The sequence below is a fragment of the Cebidichthys violaceus genome, unplaced genomic scaffold (genome assembly GCF_023349555.1).
Source record: "Cebidichthys violaceus isolate CVI_PGR_0920_01 unplaced genomic scaffold, fCebVio1.0.p SCAF_24, whole genome shotgun sequence".
Lineage (NCBI taxonomy): Eukaryota > Metazoa > Chordata > Actinopteri > Perciformes > Stichaeidae > Cebidichthys > Cebidichthys violaceus.
This window is the reverse complement of record NW_027176417.1, coordinates 1,555,034-1,575,677: the sequence shown is the minus strand read 5'-3', so window position 1 is coordinate 1,575,677 and position 20,644 is coordinate 1,555,034. Positions and strand designations below refer to the sequence as shown.

The window sequence follows — 20,644 nt, the reverse complement described above, 5'->3', positions numbered from 1 at the left end:
AGAGATATTGTACAGCAACAAGTTGTACTTGCCGGGGAGACTAAAGGTCAAATGGAGTATTAATATTCAGAGCAACATTTGTTTTCAGCAATGCATTGTGATTAGATAGATTTCTTCTTCATTCATACAAACTCGCCGTGAACATGGAGAATCCCTCTACCTGTTTTTAATCACTCTGACACTAAGCAACCAATAATGCAAAGAGTGACATTTTTGATATTTAACGTTTTATACCGTGATAAAAATGCTGCATTGCATAAACGCAAAATCAACAAATCACTCCAACATGCTTCATTAAATAACAGATGGTAGACATGATGCTCTATTATATAATCCACATTATATGTTGTGTTAGAATTAGCAGAAAGAATTCTGCAAAAATAAGAGAAAGTATGACAATAAATAGTCAGAATGGGAACAATTATGAGAATAAGAAGCAGATTGAAAATACCTAATTCTTTTCTTCAAGCCGTCGCGTGCGTTTTTATTTTACACTGAGGTTTGCAGATCTGAATGAAGCTGATTAGAACATGAAAATCCACCGGGAGTCTGTCTCCCACACTGCCTCGTTTTTAAAAATAATTCTCAGTTGCAGCAACTGCGCTTTTGAGTTCAACATGAGAAGAGAGAGAGAACTATTTTAACTCCGACCAAAAAGCTTTTTGCTTCTAACTAATGTGCAACAGTCACATAACAAGAGAGAAAGCCACCGCCGGCGATCCCCACAGGCTTCTGTTTGTAGCGCACAGCGCTCGCAGACTGTCCAAATACAATCAGCCGAGGGATTTGTAATTGATTTATGTGTGGCTAGAAATGTTGAGGCGCACAGAGTCGACTCCCGAGATATCAGCGGGCGCCTTGCCGAAAGATACGGCGCGTGTGACTGCGTGTCTCACAAAGACAGAGAGACGATGCGTATGCTGCCGGTGACTTTTACTACCAAGGGGTTCAGTGATTCCTCTATTTTGCTGTCCGCACTGTGTGCTGAGTCAGGAGGCTTTTTCAATCACAGCCCAGACGGAGCCACCGCTCTCCCCTCTAGGCCAAAGATACACATTGAATTTAAACCAATAAAGATGGGCCCTCATTTGTTTGCTTTCTTGATCTCCTGCGATCTCATAAACACGGCTTTTCTTTTGCCTCATGTCGTGCATATTGGATGTTTGTCAGCTACTGTTACTTTTTCCTGTTTTCTACCGTCACATGCGGGGATGTGAACCCGGGTCACCGGTGTCCCAACTCCTCTCTTGCGCATTTCCATGTCGGAAATATATATATATATATATATATATATATATATATATATATATATATATATATATATATATATATATATATATATATATATATATATATATATATATATATATATATATATAATATAAAAGTGTTCTGTCTGTCAGAGTTGCATTTGTATGTTTCCCCTGCCATCGTTGTACTTTTCTCCTTGTTTACTGTCGATAAATTTCAATCAGTTCACTTTGAATTCCCACAAGGACGGATATTTGTTTTCAATGATGTAGTGGTGTGTTGTTTTGTAAGTAGGTGAAATAGCAGAAAAGGTCACAGGACACATTTTGAACAAACCCGTGAACACAGCACCGACATGAACACATTCAGAGAGCGTGCTTTGTTAATATTTCATGCTGAGGTAGACAGTGTGAGCCTGCTCTGAAGGGGAACACCATCTGGAAGTCCCTTCTCCTGACAGACATTCCATTTATCTAAGTCTACATCACTTTGGTCCATTTACTGTACACACAACTCTAAGCATATGTAATTTTTCTGAATCAACATTGTTCCAGTAGCTCCGCTCTCTGTCATTTGCTTAAAAACATTTGTGCGCCACATTAATCATAATAATCCCGCTTTTCTCGCGTTGAATATTAAGTGTGTTTTGTGTTTGAGAAGTTGCTGAGGCAAGCATTTTTCTTCTTCTTGTTTTTCCAACGCCTCAATTTCACCAAACACACAATATTTTCTTCTCACTTGAGAGGAAAAAACACTTTAGGCAATGATGTGCATAGCTCTATTTGTTTGATGAACGTGTGAAGCTCACTTCCATGCAACGTTATAATGCATAGCGTGGCATATTATCGAGGGAGCTGATGTTTTGACGCGCGGCGCACACTAGCTGACTCCTCGCTTTAAGAGGAATGTATAAAAAATACGCCTTTGTCTTGAGGGAGATCTGCAGAGATGAGAAAAATGTTAATATATTTTGAGAGGCAGAAACAAAGGGTCCCTCTGCCATATTACAGGTCAATACTCTACATGTGTCCAATCCCAGGAAAGATAGTTATGACATTTTTTAATTTGACTTGTGTGTTCGCAGCACATCATCACATCGAGGATGGACCTGTCGTATTCTTCTTTATATGTATTATCAAGCTCTCCCAACAGAATAAAGTATGATATTAAGAAACCAGATTGAACATGTTAAACACTGTTGTTGTTTTTTTTTTTACAAGTATGGTAGAAAATAAATTGTTTGTACATGAAACTGCTAACAACAAGTTTCTGTGGATTACCTTGAGTATCCGGGTCATTCATTCTGGAAACAGACATTGCTGTTGAGTTTTTTGTTTTTTGCCGCTTTGAGCAAGCCAAGTTCAATAAAGTCCCATTAAATTGGAAGAAACAACTGCTAAATAGCACTACAGGTAAGAGGAAAAATATGGATTTGAGCTTTTTGGGTGAACTTTCCCTTTAAGAAGGAGAAATACAAGATGTAAAAGTTCTCCTTTGGAATTATAATCTGACTTCTACATTAGCAGAGGTGGTGGTGTAAGCGTAGAGATACTCCGATGTTGGTGAGTAAGCAGGGCAATGAAAGCTATTTGTCCCCCACGCGTTGAAGTGGAGGGAAGACTATGGAGTGTTTTCACATTCTGATGTAGGCGTTCTAATCGCAGGTCAAACTTACTTAAGGCTCTGAAATGTAAGTGCTGCACCACCACTGCGTCTTTGATTGAACTCAGAGTGATGATGCGTCTTCGTCACTAATTGACGGGATGACATGTCGGCTTGTTTACGCTTCGCAAAGACCACAACAATGAATTATCTGTGAGGCCCGCTCTTCAATGCAGCCATTTAAGCCTGCTCGCTAAGGCGACGGCGGCGATGATGGGGCGACCGCTGACAGTCCGACTTTAAGACGGGCCACAAGTTCTCCCACTCGGTGCTAAACACTTACTCTTTCAGCACAAAGGAAGCTGCATTATGCAATAGCTTGCAACAATGAAGTGGCGGGTCCATACCAGTGAGATGGACTGTGCCTTTCAAATACAGTCGGACATTTTCTGACAGCAGTTATTATGTCATTGCTCATTGAAAGCCAGTGGAAAATGTGCCTTTCTACAGCAATGTAAGGATTCAAATTATTGCTCCTTTGCTGATATAAGTGTACACTTAGCGTTCTGAAAGCGTGACGAGGGTTCACGCTCTGTCTTTGGAGACTCACGTCCACGTTTAATGTTGCAATAAGTGGTGGTTATACAAGTTGCAGAGTGCTGTGTCTTTGGACTGCAGAGGACCAAAGCAGCAAAGGGAAACGTGCACGAACCGGGATAGAAGATGCAAATCGGACCAAGCAAACGTTTGGCCTCAGGAGCTGAGCATTCTCTTCTCTTTAAACAATCTTTGTTGTTGTTGTTGTTGTTGCCTCACAGTTCATGTCCTGAGTATTTCACACACTGGATAATTCTGCATTACAGGGTCGCTTCTTACACCTCTGCCATCCTGTTAAAGGGCAGGTAGACGTTTCGCATTACCCGACAGATAAAAACTTTGCCATTTCAATGACTCAAGGAGCCGCCTTGTTAAAACACTTAAAAGTGTACATTTGGCTCGGGGAGAGCGATTCGTCCCCAGAGGAACTGATGTGAGATTCTTCTTCTGAAGAGAACTCATTTTCGTTTCTTTAATGATCACACCTTTAAGCAAGGAATGATTTGTAGAAATATGAAGTGGCTCTTAATGCAGCTGTATGAGAAAAAATGTTGGGCAGAAAAATACAAATCTGTTTTCCATGCAGGCCTCAGTGAGAAATGATTGTTGCTCTCCATTTTCACACCTTCCCAGTGTCCACTTCCACATTTTGACACAAATTGCACCGAAACGAAATCCTTAGAGCCAACAACTCACCTCTAGCTGGCTGTTAGGCTGGTTGTGACTTGTCCTTATCTTCCGCCGTTACCTTCATTGCATCAGTCTGTCAGGCGGCTGCTGGGAGTTACAGCCATGGAGCCCTTCTGACATGTGTCCGTTAGGAGCACAGCGATATGGGTCAAGTCAGGGGCCAAAAAAAAGACTTGTTGTTGTCCCGAAATGAAACCCAGAGAGACCTTTTGGATCAAAGTCCATCCAGCAGTCAAACATGATGTCACCTCGGACTTCAATGAATGATTTTGACACAATTTGGACCGTTCCCATCTCCACCAACCTAAAGAGTCCACTCCCCCAGTTTTCAGCATAACACACCATAACACTCCCAAATGTGGACTCCTTGGAATTCAATATCCAGATTAATTCATGTTTCCTTGCCTCGGTGGATCAATATCTTTTCACTTGCGGACTAAAATGTCTTATTTTGACTGTGAGGTGATAATCACTGCCTTCAGAAATCCAAGTATGCCTTTTGTTAGGACTGGTAGAATGTGTTCCTATTAAGTTATTATTTTAGATGGAATCGGTATTCTCTGATAGATCCAAACACATTCAATTCTTTCTGTTGTACTTGCTCGACAAATTAAAAGCTGTTGTTCAGTCTCCCGGAGTGTTACAGTTTAGTGTCGTTCGTTACGTTTGCTCTCTTATGGACGTACAATCTTTTCAGGGTGTTTCATTGCTTGCGTTGCATAGTTTGTGTGTCTTCTGTGTGTGTGTGTTAACTACACAGAGTTTGACTGCAGCGACATCACAACCGTACCACCTTTAAAGGCAGTTTCTGAATATGGGCTGTGTTTATCACAGCCCATATTCGGGTGAGCGGTTCAATACGTTCACAGTATTTAAATAGCACTTAGAGCGGCTTTATAAGCAGAGACATTTCTTTACAACATGGGACCGTTGAACAGAATAACCCAGTGCTGTGTGAATGATTGGCCCAGGCGACAGGGCTGACGGCCTGCTGAGTTACCTGAGCCCCGCCCCTTTCCTATCGCCATGCAGTGACATTTGGAGAAACAGCGATGGAGCAAGACGAACGAACAAAAAGGGACCGAAAAAACCCAAAATGTGGTGCTGAGAAGAGGTTGCAGTCCCTTGAGGCTGATGCAGCCAAATGTAATAACAAATGATTCATTTACCACCATTGCCAGTAAATCCCAGCAGCCCAGTGCGTACTGGCAGCGGAGAGGAGTGGGAGCAGAGAGCAGGGCCAAATGATCCCAGCGATACCAGAACACCAGAACACATCTTTGTTCCAGTTTTCCAGCTGAAGCTGAGACAATAAGAAGGCTTTGGCTCGCTGGATATTTAGTTATACCAATGATTATTGATAAGCAAGTAAAGACTAACACCGGTTCAACAACAGTTTGTTTGCACACCGGTTATGACCGATTTGTGCAGTTAAAAGAGTTTGGTGAATCTGACTTTGAATCTGAAGTTTAGGATAAAAAAAAAAAAAAAATGAAAATGTTCCTCCATTATTCTCACAGGGCAACGTTCTGGCGCTGCTCGATGAGACCACTGGTGGTGGAATCCAGGGACCCGCAGGTGGAACGGACCCACAAATAGATAGCCGAGAGAATTCCTAGCTGCACCCCTGCTAATAGACAAATATATCCAGAGATATTTTATTTTAAGATCTCAACCTTCCAACTTTACGACGTGTTTTCAATCACCCAACAACGCCCTGGTGCACACAACCATGTCTTGATTTGCCTTCTTGTCTGCTTTTCATCGCCAGCCGTGAGCGTGGAGAGAAGAGATGCTGGGGTGAGAGGAGGAGGAGGAAGAGGAGGAGGGGGTCTTCAGCGCAGAGCAAGCGCTGTGGACGAGCGGCGAGCGGGAGCGCGCGTATAGGAAGGAAGGGAAGGAAGGAGCTGAGGCAGATCAGTCGCCAGCGGAGCCCAAGACGACGGATGAACGGAGCCGAGCGTGTGTGTCTCCCTCGTCGTTTTTTACAGCCGCTGAAAGCCCGAAACCCGAACCCGAAAATGATGCTCAAACTCGTCCATCTTCTCGGGGTGCTCGTCTGCAGCGGTCAAGGTAGGGACCCGCGCGTGAGTGCGTGAAACCTCTCGAGCTTGGTGACTTTGTAGACAAGTTGAGTGCAAATTTGCCATCGTGAATCTGCAGCAGGCAGAGAGGGAGAGATGGAGTAAGAGAGGGAGGGAGAGAGAGGGCTGGATTGTTTAACTGGACGTTGTTTTGTAGTTGAAGCACGTCTTGCAGGGGCCAGAATGCTTTCTTACTGAAAAGGGGGATTATGATGGGGTCCCTTTTTTTTAGAGTGGGTGAGCTGTAGTGAGATACACTCTGCACTCCCCAGACACAAACAGTGTTCTTCCTCATTTGACATGGCTTACCCTCGTCGTTCATTTATTTGAATCTTTAAGAGCAGCCGTTGGGGGTGCTGCGTTGTTTTGGTGTGTGCGCATCTTATTTGCGAAGCTTTAATCGTAACACTCCATGATGGAGCCCAACTTCACCTGGCGTCATACGTGGAGAACCTCCACAACATATGGGGGAACCTTTGTGTTCGGACCACCGCCTTTCTTGCTTTCTCCCACTCTCAGGTCCACTCTGTGTTGCTGAATACTGTATTATAATAACAGTGTGTTCTCACGGTGAGGCATCCGCCTCCACGGTCTGCACCTGCGCGAGAATACCGAGCCACTCTGTCTGCAATGCCTTGGAAAGTTTGGGAATATGAGCCGCATTAGTGGCAGTAGAGGGACCCTTCCCCGTTAATTGGGCTTCATGTGCGTGGCGCACCTGATCGGGATGGGTTATGATTGTCGCTGTGCGCGCGCGCATCTGAGTGTGTGCGTGCGTGGGTTGCACGCGCCCAGGGACATGAAGATGTTACCTGAGTGAGTGCTGCTGAAGAAGCAGTGGTTGAACGCGTGTGCACGTTCGCCTCTGGCCTTCTTGTGTATGTTTCCTAACTGCGTCCTGGTCAGTGTGGCGCGTCGCCGTGTCACTGAGCCCCGCGTGCACTCCTCCTGTAGCTTCAGATTTACCGGTAATCCATTTCTTGAGGCGAACCATATTTTGCATGCAGGATGAGAGTATTGTGTCTCTTTCGGTGTCAGTGCTCATGCATTTAAGGTTTCTGTTGCAACAAGTTAATTTGCATCGCGGATAAGACGGGTTATCTTCTCCCCTCGGCGAGATTGTTCCACTTGTTACAAGAAAACGAAAGCTCGCAAGAGTAAAAACACAAAAGAGGGGAGGTTTTTTTGGATGGACTTTATTTATTCTTGCAGTGTGGCCACACTGGGTTCCTGGCGCACAACGGCAGGTGGGGGTAGAGCGCTGCAAAGTGGTGCCAAGAGTGAAGCCATAAGCCACTGGTCGTTAAAGCGTGCTGCTCCGCTGTCACTCATGATGCTTTGCCGAAGCCCTCCGTGGTAGTGGGTGTCCAAGTGGGGGTTGGAGGGGGCGTCTCTGAGGAGGTTTCAAAGGGTCCTCAAGCTAAAGTGGAGAATCTTAAGATACATTTGTCAGTACGCTTTGCATAACCCTCGTTTGAGGAGCTGTAAAAATGACAATGAATTTTAATATCAGGTCCCTCTGACACTACAAATGTAATCATTTTAACTTGTACTGAGGGAAGTTTCATACGATTTAAACTAGCTTTTAGTGCAGATTTCTGGGATCAAACTGCATTAAATTGGGAGGCCACATGGCTTGTTTGTTTGTTTTGTTGGTGTGTGGCATGAAAACAGCAGCGGAGCATCAGTGTAAAGATTTCAAGCATATAAACGAAGATGCTTTGTGCCACAGAGCCACAATTTGATTATCCTTAACATTCTGAAAGGATTTTAGTTCATTGGCAGTTCATGTTTCCGCCATCTCAATCAATAAGAGTGCTAGAAACAGCTGTTATGATCGAGAGGAAGGCGAGGAGGTTGGTGCATCCAGAGCATCAGTGACTTGTATCTTTATTTATTATTACATTTAATCCCACTGAGGTAAAACAAAGAGACTATTCTGTCCGTAAGCCCTAACTGGAATAATCATTGCTTTGTTACTTTCCCTTTGTTGCAGTAGTATTACATCACCCCACCAACCAATTTACATTCCTATCATGCTTTTTCATGATGGCACAGTCCACACAAATTGACCTATTAGACAGTGAACCTGCTGTAATGTGAATAAGAATGCTAGTTCTGAGAGATGAAGGGTATGTAGTGGAGTCTGAGTAGGACGTTCCATGGAGCAGACGCTAAACCATCAGTGAACGGACTGGAACCAGTAAGAGCTTTTCATTGGCTCCCACCAAGTCATGGCGGCAGCTTGAGTTTCTGACAGGAGTGAGCGAGGTGCCCTGGCTCTTGCCACACTTAACTCTGCAGATATCCTGTGTTCTACCCCCTCTGGCCCCTGGAGGAAAAAAAAAAACATTTGCTTTTTGAAGTCCCAGCTCACCGTCTACCCCGCATTGAGTATGCATCCTTGAAGGTTTATGTATTTGGCTGTTACTGATGCTTAGTACAATGAATTATATGCTTGCTTGGGCTCACCCGGGACTCGCCAATGTGACGTTAAGTGGCGTAATTAAGATATTTCACTGTATCTCTGGGGGGAAATGTCAGTGGCTCAGGGTTTAAAAGATTTATGCTCCTGCGCTTTAGTGTCTCTCATTGCACCCTGAGCCCGGGCTTAAGCACGCGTTTGAGGTTTGCTTACATTCCGTACTTCAGGTTTATGTACATGCTCACACGAGCGAGCATGAACGCACACACTCACCAAAACATGCACACTGTACGCGGCCTCAATCCAGAAATTCACACCACTAGACTCGCAGGAAGCGTTTTCCTTTTTCTGTGCAAAATCTGTGCCGTTAAAGTCCCTGCTATCCGACATCTCTCGCTGCTGATGTTGTGACACTGTAACAGTGCTGCATAGAATTCTTAACACCGTGCAACAGCAGTCACAAACTCCTATTAAAGACATGCAAAGCTGTTCACAAAAGAAATGGCCCGTGTCCTGGTCCTGTAAGGTGAAATTGATTGCATTATTTGATTAATAGACTAGGACGGAGAGCCTACATATGGAGAGCCAGTGTGTATATGAAAATGGAATCGCCCCCTCGAGGCAGCGGCGTATGAGAAATCAATTTAAGGAACGACTAGAGTCAGCAGGCCCCTGAATTGTACAAAGGGCAATCTCAGTGTTATGGATATGCTATTTATTTGCCTGCAAGCTTTTGATTTCTCATGTGTGCCCTTTAGCGCTCAATCCACCGAGTTCAGGCCTAAGCATTGAATTTGTACACCGCATATAATACAGAAGCAGAGTGTCGTAGTCTCGACACTCGGATATTTGAGAAAAGCAGTGCCCAGCATCTGGGCTGCAGGGCTGTTGTCAGCTCGCTGAGAATAAAATGGCAGAACAGACCGAAAGGAAATGAGCGGTCGTTTTTAAGATGCAACATAACATTCATATTCTAACTGCTACCTGCATATGTCCTGTCTGTTTCCAATCTCAAAGACTGTAGACCTGTTACATTATGAAGGAGTAGGCTGTGTGACTAAACCTTTGCCCAAATGCCTGCTTTCAGCAGTTCCAGTAAGTTCATGTATATTCCTCTTATATAACCTAATCATTATGCATAACCATAGATGGATGACTGAATTATTGGACCAGAGCCTTGAGGTGGAAAGTCCATCAAAGGACTACAAAGAGACGCAAAAAAACAGTTACAAATATACTTCAAATGACCACAAAGAGACTTGACAAGAACACAAAGAAGCTCAAAGTGACCACTAAGACCCAAAATACAACTACAAAGAGACACAGAACGACTACAAAAAGACACAGAACGACTACAAAAAGACACAAAATGAGGACAGCGACTACCCTTTTACTTGCCCAGCGGCTCATTGTCTCTTAATCCATCCGTGAACAGAACTACTTCATTAGGAGGTTTAGAGGTCAGCCTTGGTGCAGTACCTTGAAGGAAATGAACTGCCTTGCTCAAGGGTAGCTTGCAAGGCTGTGTGTACAAGCTGTGCAGTGATCACCTCACAGCTCACTTAACAGGATTAGTATCAGGGATTAAGAGAACTGTGCTGCACACATATTCACACCTATTGGAAGATGTATTGTCTTTTAATGACGCATTTGGGTTTTTAAGTAACTTAGGCGATAGCAGAGGGACTGAGAAGAGAGACGACATCCCCAACGAAAAGGCACTTGGCATTTGGTTTTGAAAAAACGTCAGTTATTTGCGATGGATGGAGAAAAAAGAGCAGCATGTACAATAATGCCCTCTGCCATCCTCGACCTATTTCCACTTAAATTACCCATTATTGTCGTGGAAGTGACTAATGTTCTCCCCGGGGAGTCTCTCCCAACCAGAAGCCAGGAAAAAGTAGACCCACTGAGCGGTCGGGGTCCTCCTGGAGGAGGAGTTTGGTGTTGCTCTTTATGTTCTATGTTCTGGATTCTGAATGAAAGGGAACACTGGGAAGGAGAGGAGCGCGAGCAGCGAGAGGATTTATTCAGAGGGAGGAAGAGATTATATTTAAGAATTCATTCAATTCAAGTGAAATCTGATTGCATCTCGTTAAATTGCATTGCTAGAGATTGAATCGAACTCTATGGAGTCGCACTGTGCCAAAATTAATAAAATGTAATTGAATCCTGTCGAGATGGAATCAAATTAGGCCAGACTGACGCGATTGGAGGAGACAGCTGCTGCGTGTTGCTGTGTGCTCCTGTGGGCTTGTCTACTGTTTTACATCAGTTTGGCGCTAGCCAAGCCGGAGACCCTTTGGCTCCTGCGAGTGCCAGTCTAAATGCCAGTCTAACTAGCAGGCTAATAGGCAGAGCCGGGATGCCAGGGTGACGACAGAGTCAGTGGGCACACTGGCTGGCTGACAGATGGATGAAGGGGAAGCGGTCGCATTGGTCTTCCTCAGTCCTAGCTCACTTTACTTCTGTAGCAGCTGATGCGTGGCACACACACACACACACACACACACACACACACACACACACACACATACACATACATACACATACACATACACATACACACACACACAGTCACACACCTCACAGTCTGCGCCTCCATCCTCTCATGGGACGCAGCACTGTTGGTCCGGGGCTTACTTTTGGGTTTTGGGCACCGGCGGGCATGATTAAATGAAGAACAGAGGGATCAGAGAAATGGCAGAAGAGCTCGAGGACCACTCCAGTTTGGGCTGTGTGCGTTTTGAGTGACCCACTTAGACCGTATTAATCACTACAGATGCAGCCACCTAGAGTTTCCCCTCCCTCCGTGATGGGGCCCAGGCACTGAATGCAGCCTTTGGGTTTGCATCACAGTGGGCTGATGTAAGTCATGTGGAAATTCTACAATTTAGACAAAGTTTTCTATGACATAATACATACATAAACAACATGAAGTGGAAGCAGACTGTCTGTTGGTCCGGTTGGCAGTGTAGACTTTAGAAAAACGATGATGTCACCTTTAGGATTCTTTGTGTTTCTGAGAGGTTTTTCATATATTTAAGTCATAGAAATCTACACTTTCACCCTTCTAGATTTCACAATGTGAACATTTTTCCAGTGACAATAATTTAGAAAGTTGATATTGCTGTTTGTGTTCGGGATTGTACTGGGAAGGGTTTCAAAGGTGTCATCAGATGTGTTTAATTAGAGGTGTTGTGTGTGTGTGTGTGTGTGAACTTGCTTGAACAGTGACATGATTGTTCTCCTATGGTTTGATTAACACTAACACCTTGAATGTGCAGCTGCTGAAAAGACAGATGATATGGTGAAAAAACATTACCATTATGCAAATGAACCAGGAGAGTACCAACATTAATTGCCGAAACTTTTCTAAATGTCACTTTAACATTATGACATGATGTCATGTGCAGAATAGCTATTTAGGAAAACACAAGGCAGGAAGGACACAATAATATAACATTTAGGAACCACAACATTAAACGAGAGAGAGAGAAGAACTCTGCTGAAGAATAGGATGCATAAATTGGGACGGGCAGTGAGTTGGTACAGCCATTGTTACTGTAAGAGGCTGCACAGCAGATCCACACACAGAAATAATAAAGCCTCTTTATGAGTCATCATTAAAACGACTTCTTCATGGAAGCGGACTGATGCACTGCAGCAGGTGCAGTATAGTGGAGGGGCACCAACACGCTGACGGATAAGATTTGGACTCAAAAGAAGGCAGTGAGATGGACATAGACGGGTGACAGGAAGGGGAGGCTGCATGACAGATTAACAGACAGGTGAATGTGCAAACGTCCAGACATATATAATGAAGAGGAGCTGTCTATTGACAGCCAGAGAGCAATATTTTCCAGCTACCCCCTGCTGGATGTGGGCCTGCGTCGACTGAGCATCAGTTAGTGTTAGCCCACACAGGCTGACGACACGGTCCATCACAGTGATTGCGAAAGGAGCTAATGCTAATTGTAGCTGTGCTGGCTGGCAGACACTAATGAGAGAGTGGTGCAGGCTTTTTGGACACATGAGCCAGGGAGTGGCCTTTTTATTACGAAATGTTGAATGTGTGTGTGTGTGTGTGTGTGTGTGTGTGTGTGTGTGTGTGTGTGTGTGTGTGTGTGTGTGTGTGTGTGTGTGTGTGTGTGTGTGTGTGTGTGTGAGCTTGAGAGAAAACCGTATATATGCTGAAAAAAGTAACTATGTGTGAAGGTAGTTGAATAATTAAAGTTTGTAGTGAACCTCAATACTCATGTCGTAGCAACCAAAATATTTCTGCATCAGCGAGTTTCAAAAAACTGCCACGTAACAAAAATTGCATTTTTCGACTAGTTTATTTCAGGCAGCTTTGTACAATATTCAACAGTATTCAACATGTGAGAACTTAGGAGTTTTGTTTGTGATGAGCATGTTCAATATCTCAAAGTAATGTCTTGGAAAAATATTTGTTATGCGTCATCAAAACTCTAAAACTGGGCTTCAAAAATGTTTACGAAACAATTGCACCACAAGATTCATTTAGTAGCTTCAGGAGCTTTTGATCATATCACAAGATCCTCCTCAGGGGAAGACGTTTCCCCAGTTGTCATGGAATTGCATTTTTTTTTTTTTTCATCTCTTCTAAGAGTTTTAAAATTGAAATAGTTTTCTCTTAGAGGAATATGTTATCTCCATTGTTTTTGAATGCATTCTAAGCTGTTTTGACTTCCTTTTTGATATGGAGTTGACAGGAAATGAGATCACAAACTGTTGACGTTCCGATCACATGGTCAGCATCTTATACCCCAGGGCCACCAGGACAAACTTGCTTAAAGCTTAGCTAATAACATCAGCAGCACCAATAGATACAATCAGCTCTAAAATCAAGTGATGGGGGAAGTGAAAGTGAAAACTGTACTGTAGGAGTTAACTGAATGTTGTGAGCCAGTCTCTCCGTTGGCTTGCATCAACTGCTTTGTATTCTTTTCTCTGCTGGCCTTGCAGTCTGAGTTTTCCTGTGGGCTTACAGTATTAGATTATCTCCTGCTGTATTGTGTTGTATTGTATCTATCATATTTCCCTGTATCCATTCAGACAGTGGGCCCTCGGCTTGTCGTTCCTGCTGGTTAATTAAGCCAAATTGTGATTGATGGACTCTCAAGTGAATAGCTATGTGTTCCTGTTGCTGACCCGCCTGAGGAGATCAACCCAGCTGCCAATCACGCTTCACAATGGTCTCCTAAAGAGTGGCTGGGACATAGTCTGCAATGCTGAGGCCATATCCTTGCTTAACCCCCCCTCCCCACGGGTACTTCCCAGCATCGGGATGACTTCAGGTTGTGTCCTTGCGGGGATCCGTTCTGCTTGGAAATGATGCAGAGACCATCTTGAAAAGGGATCCGTCTTCTCAGATATCTTGTGGCCAATAACCTTGTTTATGGGAGGCAGTACTTGATGAGTAATAGATGGGAGAGAAGGAGGAGGACGGACACTTGAGATGTGTCCGCGGTGCAGCCGAATAGCTCGCAGTGAGGCCAAACAGTCTCTGCTCTCCTGATTGCCTCTCCGTGCCCGGCAATCTTCTAAAGGAATCTCTTAATGCAATGTGGGCCAGCTTATCTTTGTTTCTATCTCTTCTCATTTGACTCCCCCCCCCTCCCTTCATTTCCTCCGTCTTTTCATGTGCTCGCTCTGTTCTGTGGTCCTCCCACACTAGTCTCATCACCAGCATCTGTCCGGGGAAGATATCCTGCTCTCCCCTACGTGGGAAGCTTTTCATGCAGCACCCATGCTTAATGTTATTGGCTCGGGAAGCTAATGATGTTTGTTGTTCTGCTGCTCAATGTAGTTATTAACACCTATGGATTTTATGTTACTTGACTCTTCAGCGAGCAGGAATTTTGAAGTAAAGCTGTTTTCAGGGTTGTTCTGTCAAGCGTGTTATTATCTCTCAAAGTAGTAATGATCGTCTTGCAAGCACTCGTGAGGCGCAGCAGACAAACTGTAGGCGTGCTTTTAATTACTTTGTATAGCTGCACAACTTCCAGTCATTCCTAGCTGGCCTACTCCCAACGTGGGCACTCTGGGATTGTTGTGTTCCCGCCCACCGTCCGTACAGATCCCACGGACGTGTGCCTCCCTGGGAATACACAAAGGATTCCTCAATAATTAAAGAAGCTGTCTTATCTTTACTTAGTTAGTTTTTTTACTTGGCTGCAGGCACTCCAGGTGAAATAAGTTTTCCTCACGTGTCAGTCCCAGTCCTTCTTCGCCTTTTGAAATCAGAGGGTCCCACATGGGGGACTCAGCTCAGGATATTTTTGGATAGACTTCACTGTCCTACCTACTAAACCTTGTTTTTCTTTTCCTGTTTACGCACAGAAGAACTGATCATCGTGGTCTTCTTACCCACTTCCTGCCTCAGTCAAACCCACATATTGCTGTTGTTCATCACTAATTGGACCACATGCATGTTGTTTGTGCATATTTAAAGGTAGATCAGGATTGGAGATTTGCGGGGAGAGTGCCAGTATTGGGCAATCCTTTCATGTATGCTCTGGGGCTCGAGTCTTGAGAGAGCCTCGTGATCTCCAGCGTGGTACACACATGAATTAGTAGCCAGCAGGTTCTTGCTGATAGAGCCTGATTGTAATGAGCACCAAGGAGACCAAGTCACGATCTCAGCAGCCAGAAAAACAAACTGTTAATATATGAGATAAGTAGAGACGACACAATCGTGTCTTTTCGCCGCCGATGCGATTGCCATTCATTGATGAGCCGTATACAGATTGTTGTTGTTGTTGTTGTAGCAGCTGGTTTACAAGGCTGCTAACCCTTTCTCTTCACGATATATGTGCTCGTCAAAACGTAATCATTATAATATTTAGGATATTAGTTGGTAACCCATGAAACTCCCCCACCGCTGTCTTGTTAGCTTGAAATTCCTGTTCCTGGTTATTCTTCAACAGGACTTTGTAACCGAACCAGATTAGATTTCCCAGAGCATGCTATATTTTAGGAACAGAGTGTATTCCAGTATGTTGCTCCAAAAACCGAGATTACTTTTATTTCACGCTGCTTTTCATCCATCCTGCAGAGTCTGCAGCAGGCGACCAAAGAAATGATAGATCGTCTCGGCACTCGAGGCGAAAAAGCCAGAGCGGCGGACGTGGAGAAACATTGCAATGCGGCTCCTCAGTCAATAAGCAACAAGAAGCTTTGCTGGAAGCTGCAAAGGGGATGCAGCACCGGCTGTGGCAGCTCTCTCCCCACGGAGGCGGTCTGAGCCACAAATTAATAGAGCGCTCCCACATGATCGGGGAGTTTCATTTGGAACCGTCACGGTACATAAAGCCCCACAGAAATGAGGAGTTCACTGAGGTCCCCCTCCACTTCCCCAAGAGACCCAAATAACCTGTGTGATTGTTCCACTGCCCACTGTTTCCCCACCTGTGCACCTTCCTCCGTGCTCATCCTGGATCCAGAACCACGACTCGTTGCACTCTTTCACACGTTGCCCCTTTGCTTTGCATCTCTAAAAACAATAAGACTGATTTGATGTAATGTTTTCATTGAGAAAAGCTTTAATTGATAAGAATCATTGAAATTTAAAAACACGTGGACATGTTTTAATATTATCACGCTGCCGTGATTTATTGGCCTACACATTTCGAGGGCAACTTAACATTTCTGCCATTTTTGTATTTTTTTTTTTCCTCTTCCCTCATAAAAACCTGCACCCATTTGACAACAGCGTGTAATTCTCGGTGACAGACGTGGAGAGTGGTGCGCCCCGGAGGCCTGCTTTGCTCTTATCATTATCCTTGCAATGCCTGAGATTAGACACAGCAACCAACTCTTTCACAGCAGCGGGCCTCAGAGCTAGGATTAACACAATGACTAATCACTCAACTCACTGGACACAAAACATACAGCGCTGACTCATATTTTGTCACAAAGTCTACCTAATAAAAAAACTGGCTTCAGTATTTGCTTGTGGCATTAAGTTAAACAATTTGCACAATAGTGGTTCAATATTCAAATTATAGTATTTCATTTTTTTTGTCTGTCTGTCTGTCATGTTTGTGGGTCTTCAGAAGCCATTTTAAAGACGTGTAAACATGATATCAGTCCATGTGCATGTTCTGTGAGCTCACTGAATCATGATGACGGTCAGTTGGTCCTCCAGACGGAAATATCTCAACAGCTTTCAAATGGATTGCCACGCAGTTCAGTACGGACATTTATGTTCCCCTCAGGATGAATTGTTAAAACCTTGTGCACGTTAGCGCGCTGATGTTATTTCCCAGAATGCCTGTCAACAACTCCCAATGTTGGACACAGTAATAGTGAGAGTAAAAAGGACAGTTGTTGATTCTTTCTGGTCTATTGAGCGCACTCTCAGTGGAGAAGTTGTCTCTTCTATAATGAGTTGGTCCCAGTAAGATGCTTGAGCGATGGAGGAAAAACAACAGTTAATCAACACTGAAAAACACTCTCTTTGATTCGGAGGGCCTGACATCACAAACTAATATTTACTGTAAGAAAAATGCATGCCTTTAGTCCATGCTTCAAAAACCTCAATGTCTACATCTGCCCAATTATCTGTGTGAATAGAATGAAACGCCTTCAGTTCCAAACAAACCCTGAATTCACAGGAAAATTGTGAAACTCGTTAGCACTATATGAATTCTTTAAGGTGGATTCTTTTAACACATTTCTCAAGGCTCTAAAATCATCACATTGGTTTTTTTCTACAAAACATACATATACAAGCAGTTTATTTCTGGTGGCGTAAAAAGAGAAAAGGGACGTTTCATTGCTACCACTTTGAAGTTTTGTGCTGTGTTGTTTGCCAGAGAGATACGGTGCAGTGTAACAATTGTTCGCCACACTGCAGGCCGGCCTTATTGATCTATTGTCTGAGAACGTAGCAAACAATTTTGCTTTTCTCTTTCTCTTTCACTTTGATCCTCCTCTTCCCATATCTGTTAGCTTCATGAATACGATCACTGCTCCCTGCTTCTTCCACCTGAGGGGTTGTCAAAGGACGGCAAGAGTGATCTGGTAAAAAAACACACAATTACTGCTTTGGTTAAAATTCAGTCGACGTGAAAAATGTGTGCTGTAGAACAGGAATACATGTTCACAGCGTAGCTGATGGGTGATCAATAAATCTTTCATTATATGTCTCCTACAGAGAGATAGAAGGTCTAGATATACATATGAACTATGAAGGCCATTACTTTGTATTAACAGGAAATGAAGGTATAACTCTGCTCTTCATTCTTTAACACTTGTTATGACTGTTACCTAACCACGTACCAGGGAACACTGGTCCCCTGAGTGTGACTGCTCCCCTTATGGTTTTTACTGTAGGTGTGTGTGTGTGTGTGTGTGTGTGTGTGTGTGTGTGTGTGTGTGTGTGCGTGTGTGCCTCGCCCCGCTTTTAGCGCAGCGCTTACATAACCGTTCGCTTGTATAACCGGGAGAAAACAGGAAACAGAAAGACAAAGTTGCTCCAGCTTCCCAGGGTGCACTCTGCCTCCCCCAAAAAGGAGCCATTTGTTATGTGTTGCGGTAGCGCGCTCCGGGTTTGCGAGGAGTTGAAAGTCTTTGCCGTGATGGAGCGCTCGGCGTGACACATGGCCCGGGCTGTGGCGGATGCTGTGTCACTCCAAGGTTGTTTAATGGGACTCTTTTCCCCGTTATAGATTTGGACGACGTGACTCTGAGGCCTCAGCACCTGAGCGCTGCATCTTAGCAACAGAAACGTGTGTGTGTGTGTGTGTGTGTGTGTGTGTGTGTGTGTGTGTGTGTGTGTGTGTGTGTGTGTGTGTGTGTGTGTGTGTGAAGAGGATATGAGCTGATTCTGAGGTCATCCGCCTGCACAGTCTGACACTATATGTGTGTAAATCAAATCCGATTCTTGCAAAGAGCTGCTAAAGTGGAAAATGAGTTATAAGGTGGGGGGGGGGAATTGCGGTTGTGTGCGTTTGTTTGTGAGCGTATTTATTTCAGGATTTTGCTTACGCTTCAATTTTCGCTGTTTTGAGTTTTTGCCCCTTTCTAGCTCAAGGCTCAGAGCGTTGAGTGAAGATGCTGTGCCCATATCTGCCTGCATCAGCAAAACTATATGCAAAACAACGCACGCACAGGCGGAAATCAAACACACATTCAAGCTTCCCTGGAAGCCCCCCGTGTCTCATATTAGGCCCACGCAACCGGCTTCGAGACGTTGAGATAATTGCAAAAAGTTTTGAGCTAATGTTCAACCATGCAACGCGGTGTCACCGCGATGACAAGACCATCGGATAAGTGAAAGAGCAGTTCAAGCACTGAATCAAAATCAGCAGCTCCCAGCTAGCCGGCGATTACAGTCCAATCATAATCTCTTGGCGGGATTCCTGCTTCAGCAAGTGATCATGAGAAGGCCCGATAGTCCATCAGCGGCACAGAGGGAGGGAGATGCACTCAGAGTGCCGGTGCTCAACATGCTCAGCCATCTGCGCCATCTTGCCGGCCCCACAGAGCTGCAGAACTCCTGCAGTTTCTGAGAGAAGTCGTAGAAAGCGGCGAGGAATGAGAATGTAAAGTGAGCGCTGTGAGGTCAGCGGAGCAACACTCACCACTGAGCTCTTTGTGAATGTCTGAGTACATGTCAGGCTGTAATCACTATGGCTCTGCAGTGCAAGCTAAGAATCAATTAGACTTTACAATCCCAGAGTAATATGCTGTTAAGCGGTGTGATCCGATATGCTGACAGCCTGTGTTGGGTGTATGTTTGCGTCTGATAGATGGTGTGAGCCTTAACGCAGCATGGAGCTTCACGTCAGAGTAGCAGGAGCTGCTCCCAGGTCTGCACCAACTGTAAAGTCATTTTAGATTTCACTCTCGCCTCACATTTGACACCTATAATGCTATTTCACCTGCTGCTGTTTGGGGAAGAAACCGTCTGCCAGGAAATCCAACGTTCACTTCGCTTTCCTCCGTTCAGCTTGTGAGGAAATCCATCACATTTCTTCAGAAGGTGAGAAGGGGCTGGTAATCATCTGAAAAAAAAAAAAAGCCAGCAGTGTTTCATGTGCTTTGACCACAGGAATTAAGTCCACACTGTGGTTGAGTGTGTTTGTGCGTAAACAAACGCGTATTTGCCCGTTTGTCACAAGAGAGTCATGCGAGATGGCCCCGCGTCAGTGTGCGAGAAAGAGAGAGTGGCCATTGTTTGCTTTGCGGGGCCGGTGATGCTATCGTGGCTGATCCACTGACTGGCTTATTGTGCCGGGAGCTGCCAGAAGACACGGCACCACCACTTATGAACCTGCGTGTGATCAGTGAGAACTGGTGCATGCTGGGTATGCTGTGTTTCATGTTATACGGGCAGATGAGGCTTAGATCACCATGGTGTTAGTGTCTGTGGAGGGTTGAACTCTGAGCTTTGACTTAACAATTATTCATAGTGTATAATTGCCGGCATATATTATGGTGCAGAACAATGAAGAGTTGTTAGTTTGAGAAGCTCTGTTATTTTAGAAAACGATTAAGATGTTTGTTGATTGGTTTGGCTGTAAGCTGTGAATGGGATGATGGAAACACTGAGGTTGTTGGCAACTTATTTTTTGTTTGATACACAAAAAAACGACACAATTTGATGTACTCCAATAATCTGTCCATAAACGAACATATTATGTTAATCACAACGACCATATTGCGGATTACTAATGCAATACAAGATGGATTTAGCGTCCTTACGCTGTCGGCACCGGTTGATAATTTAGGCTACTGTTGTGAATGATAAATTCAGCCGATTTGCATAAAATCAGACAGGTTTAAGTTTCTGCACCGGATAGAGTGGAAAAAAATTAGACGATCAATCATTTAGTTTAAAAAAAATCAATAATAATAATTGCACACTTTTATTTTTTTAACCCTAAAGGCAGATGGTTTTGCTGCTTCTCTTCTGATAATACATTTCTGTTTTAGATGCTTCGGTCCGACAAAAGAAGCCATT

General features: G+C 44.2%; 1 protein-coding gene across 5 annotated transcripts in view; it reads left to right on the top strand.

The window, feature by feature from the left end:
• The first annotated feature begins 6,032 nt into the window (after window positions 1–6,032).
• LOC137878947 (neural cell adhesion molecule 2-like) overlaps window positions 6,033–20,644 on the top strand; it is a 207,274-nt gene continuing 192,662 nt past the window's right edge. For all 5 annotated transcript variants that reach the window (XM_068719481.1, XM_068719478.1, XM_068719479.1 and 2 more), the window contains exon 1: window positions 6,033–6,213. In XM_068719481.1, coding sequence (XP_068575582.1) covers window positions 6,087–6,213 — 127 coding nt within the window. In that variant the 5' untranslated portion in view covers window positions 6,033–6,086. The remainder of the gene's footprint in view (window positions 6,214–20,644) is intronic.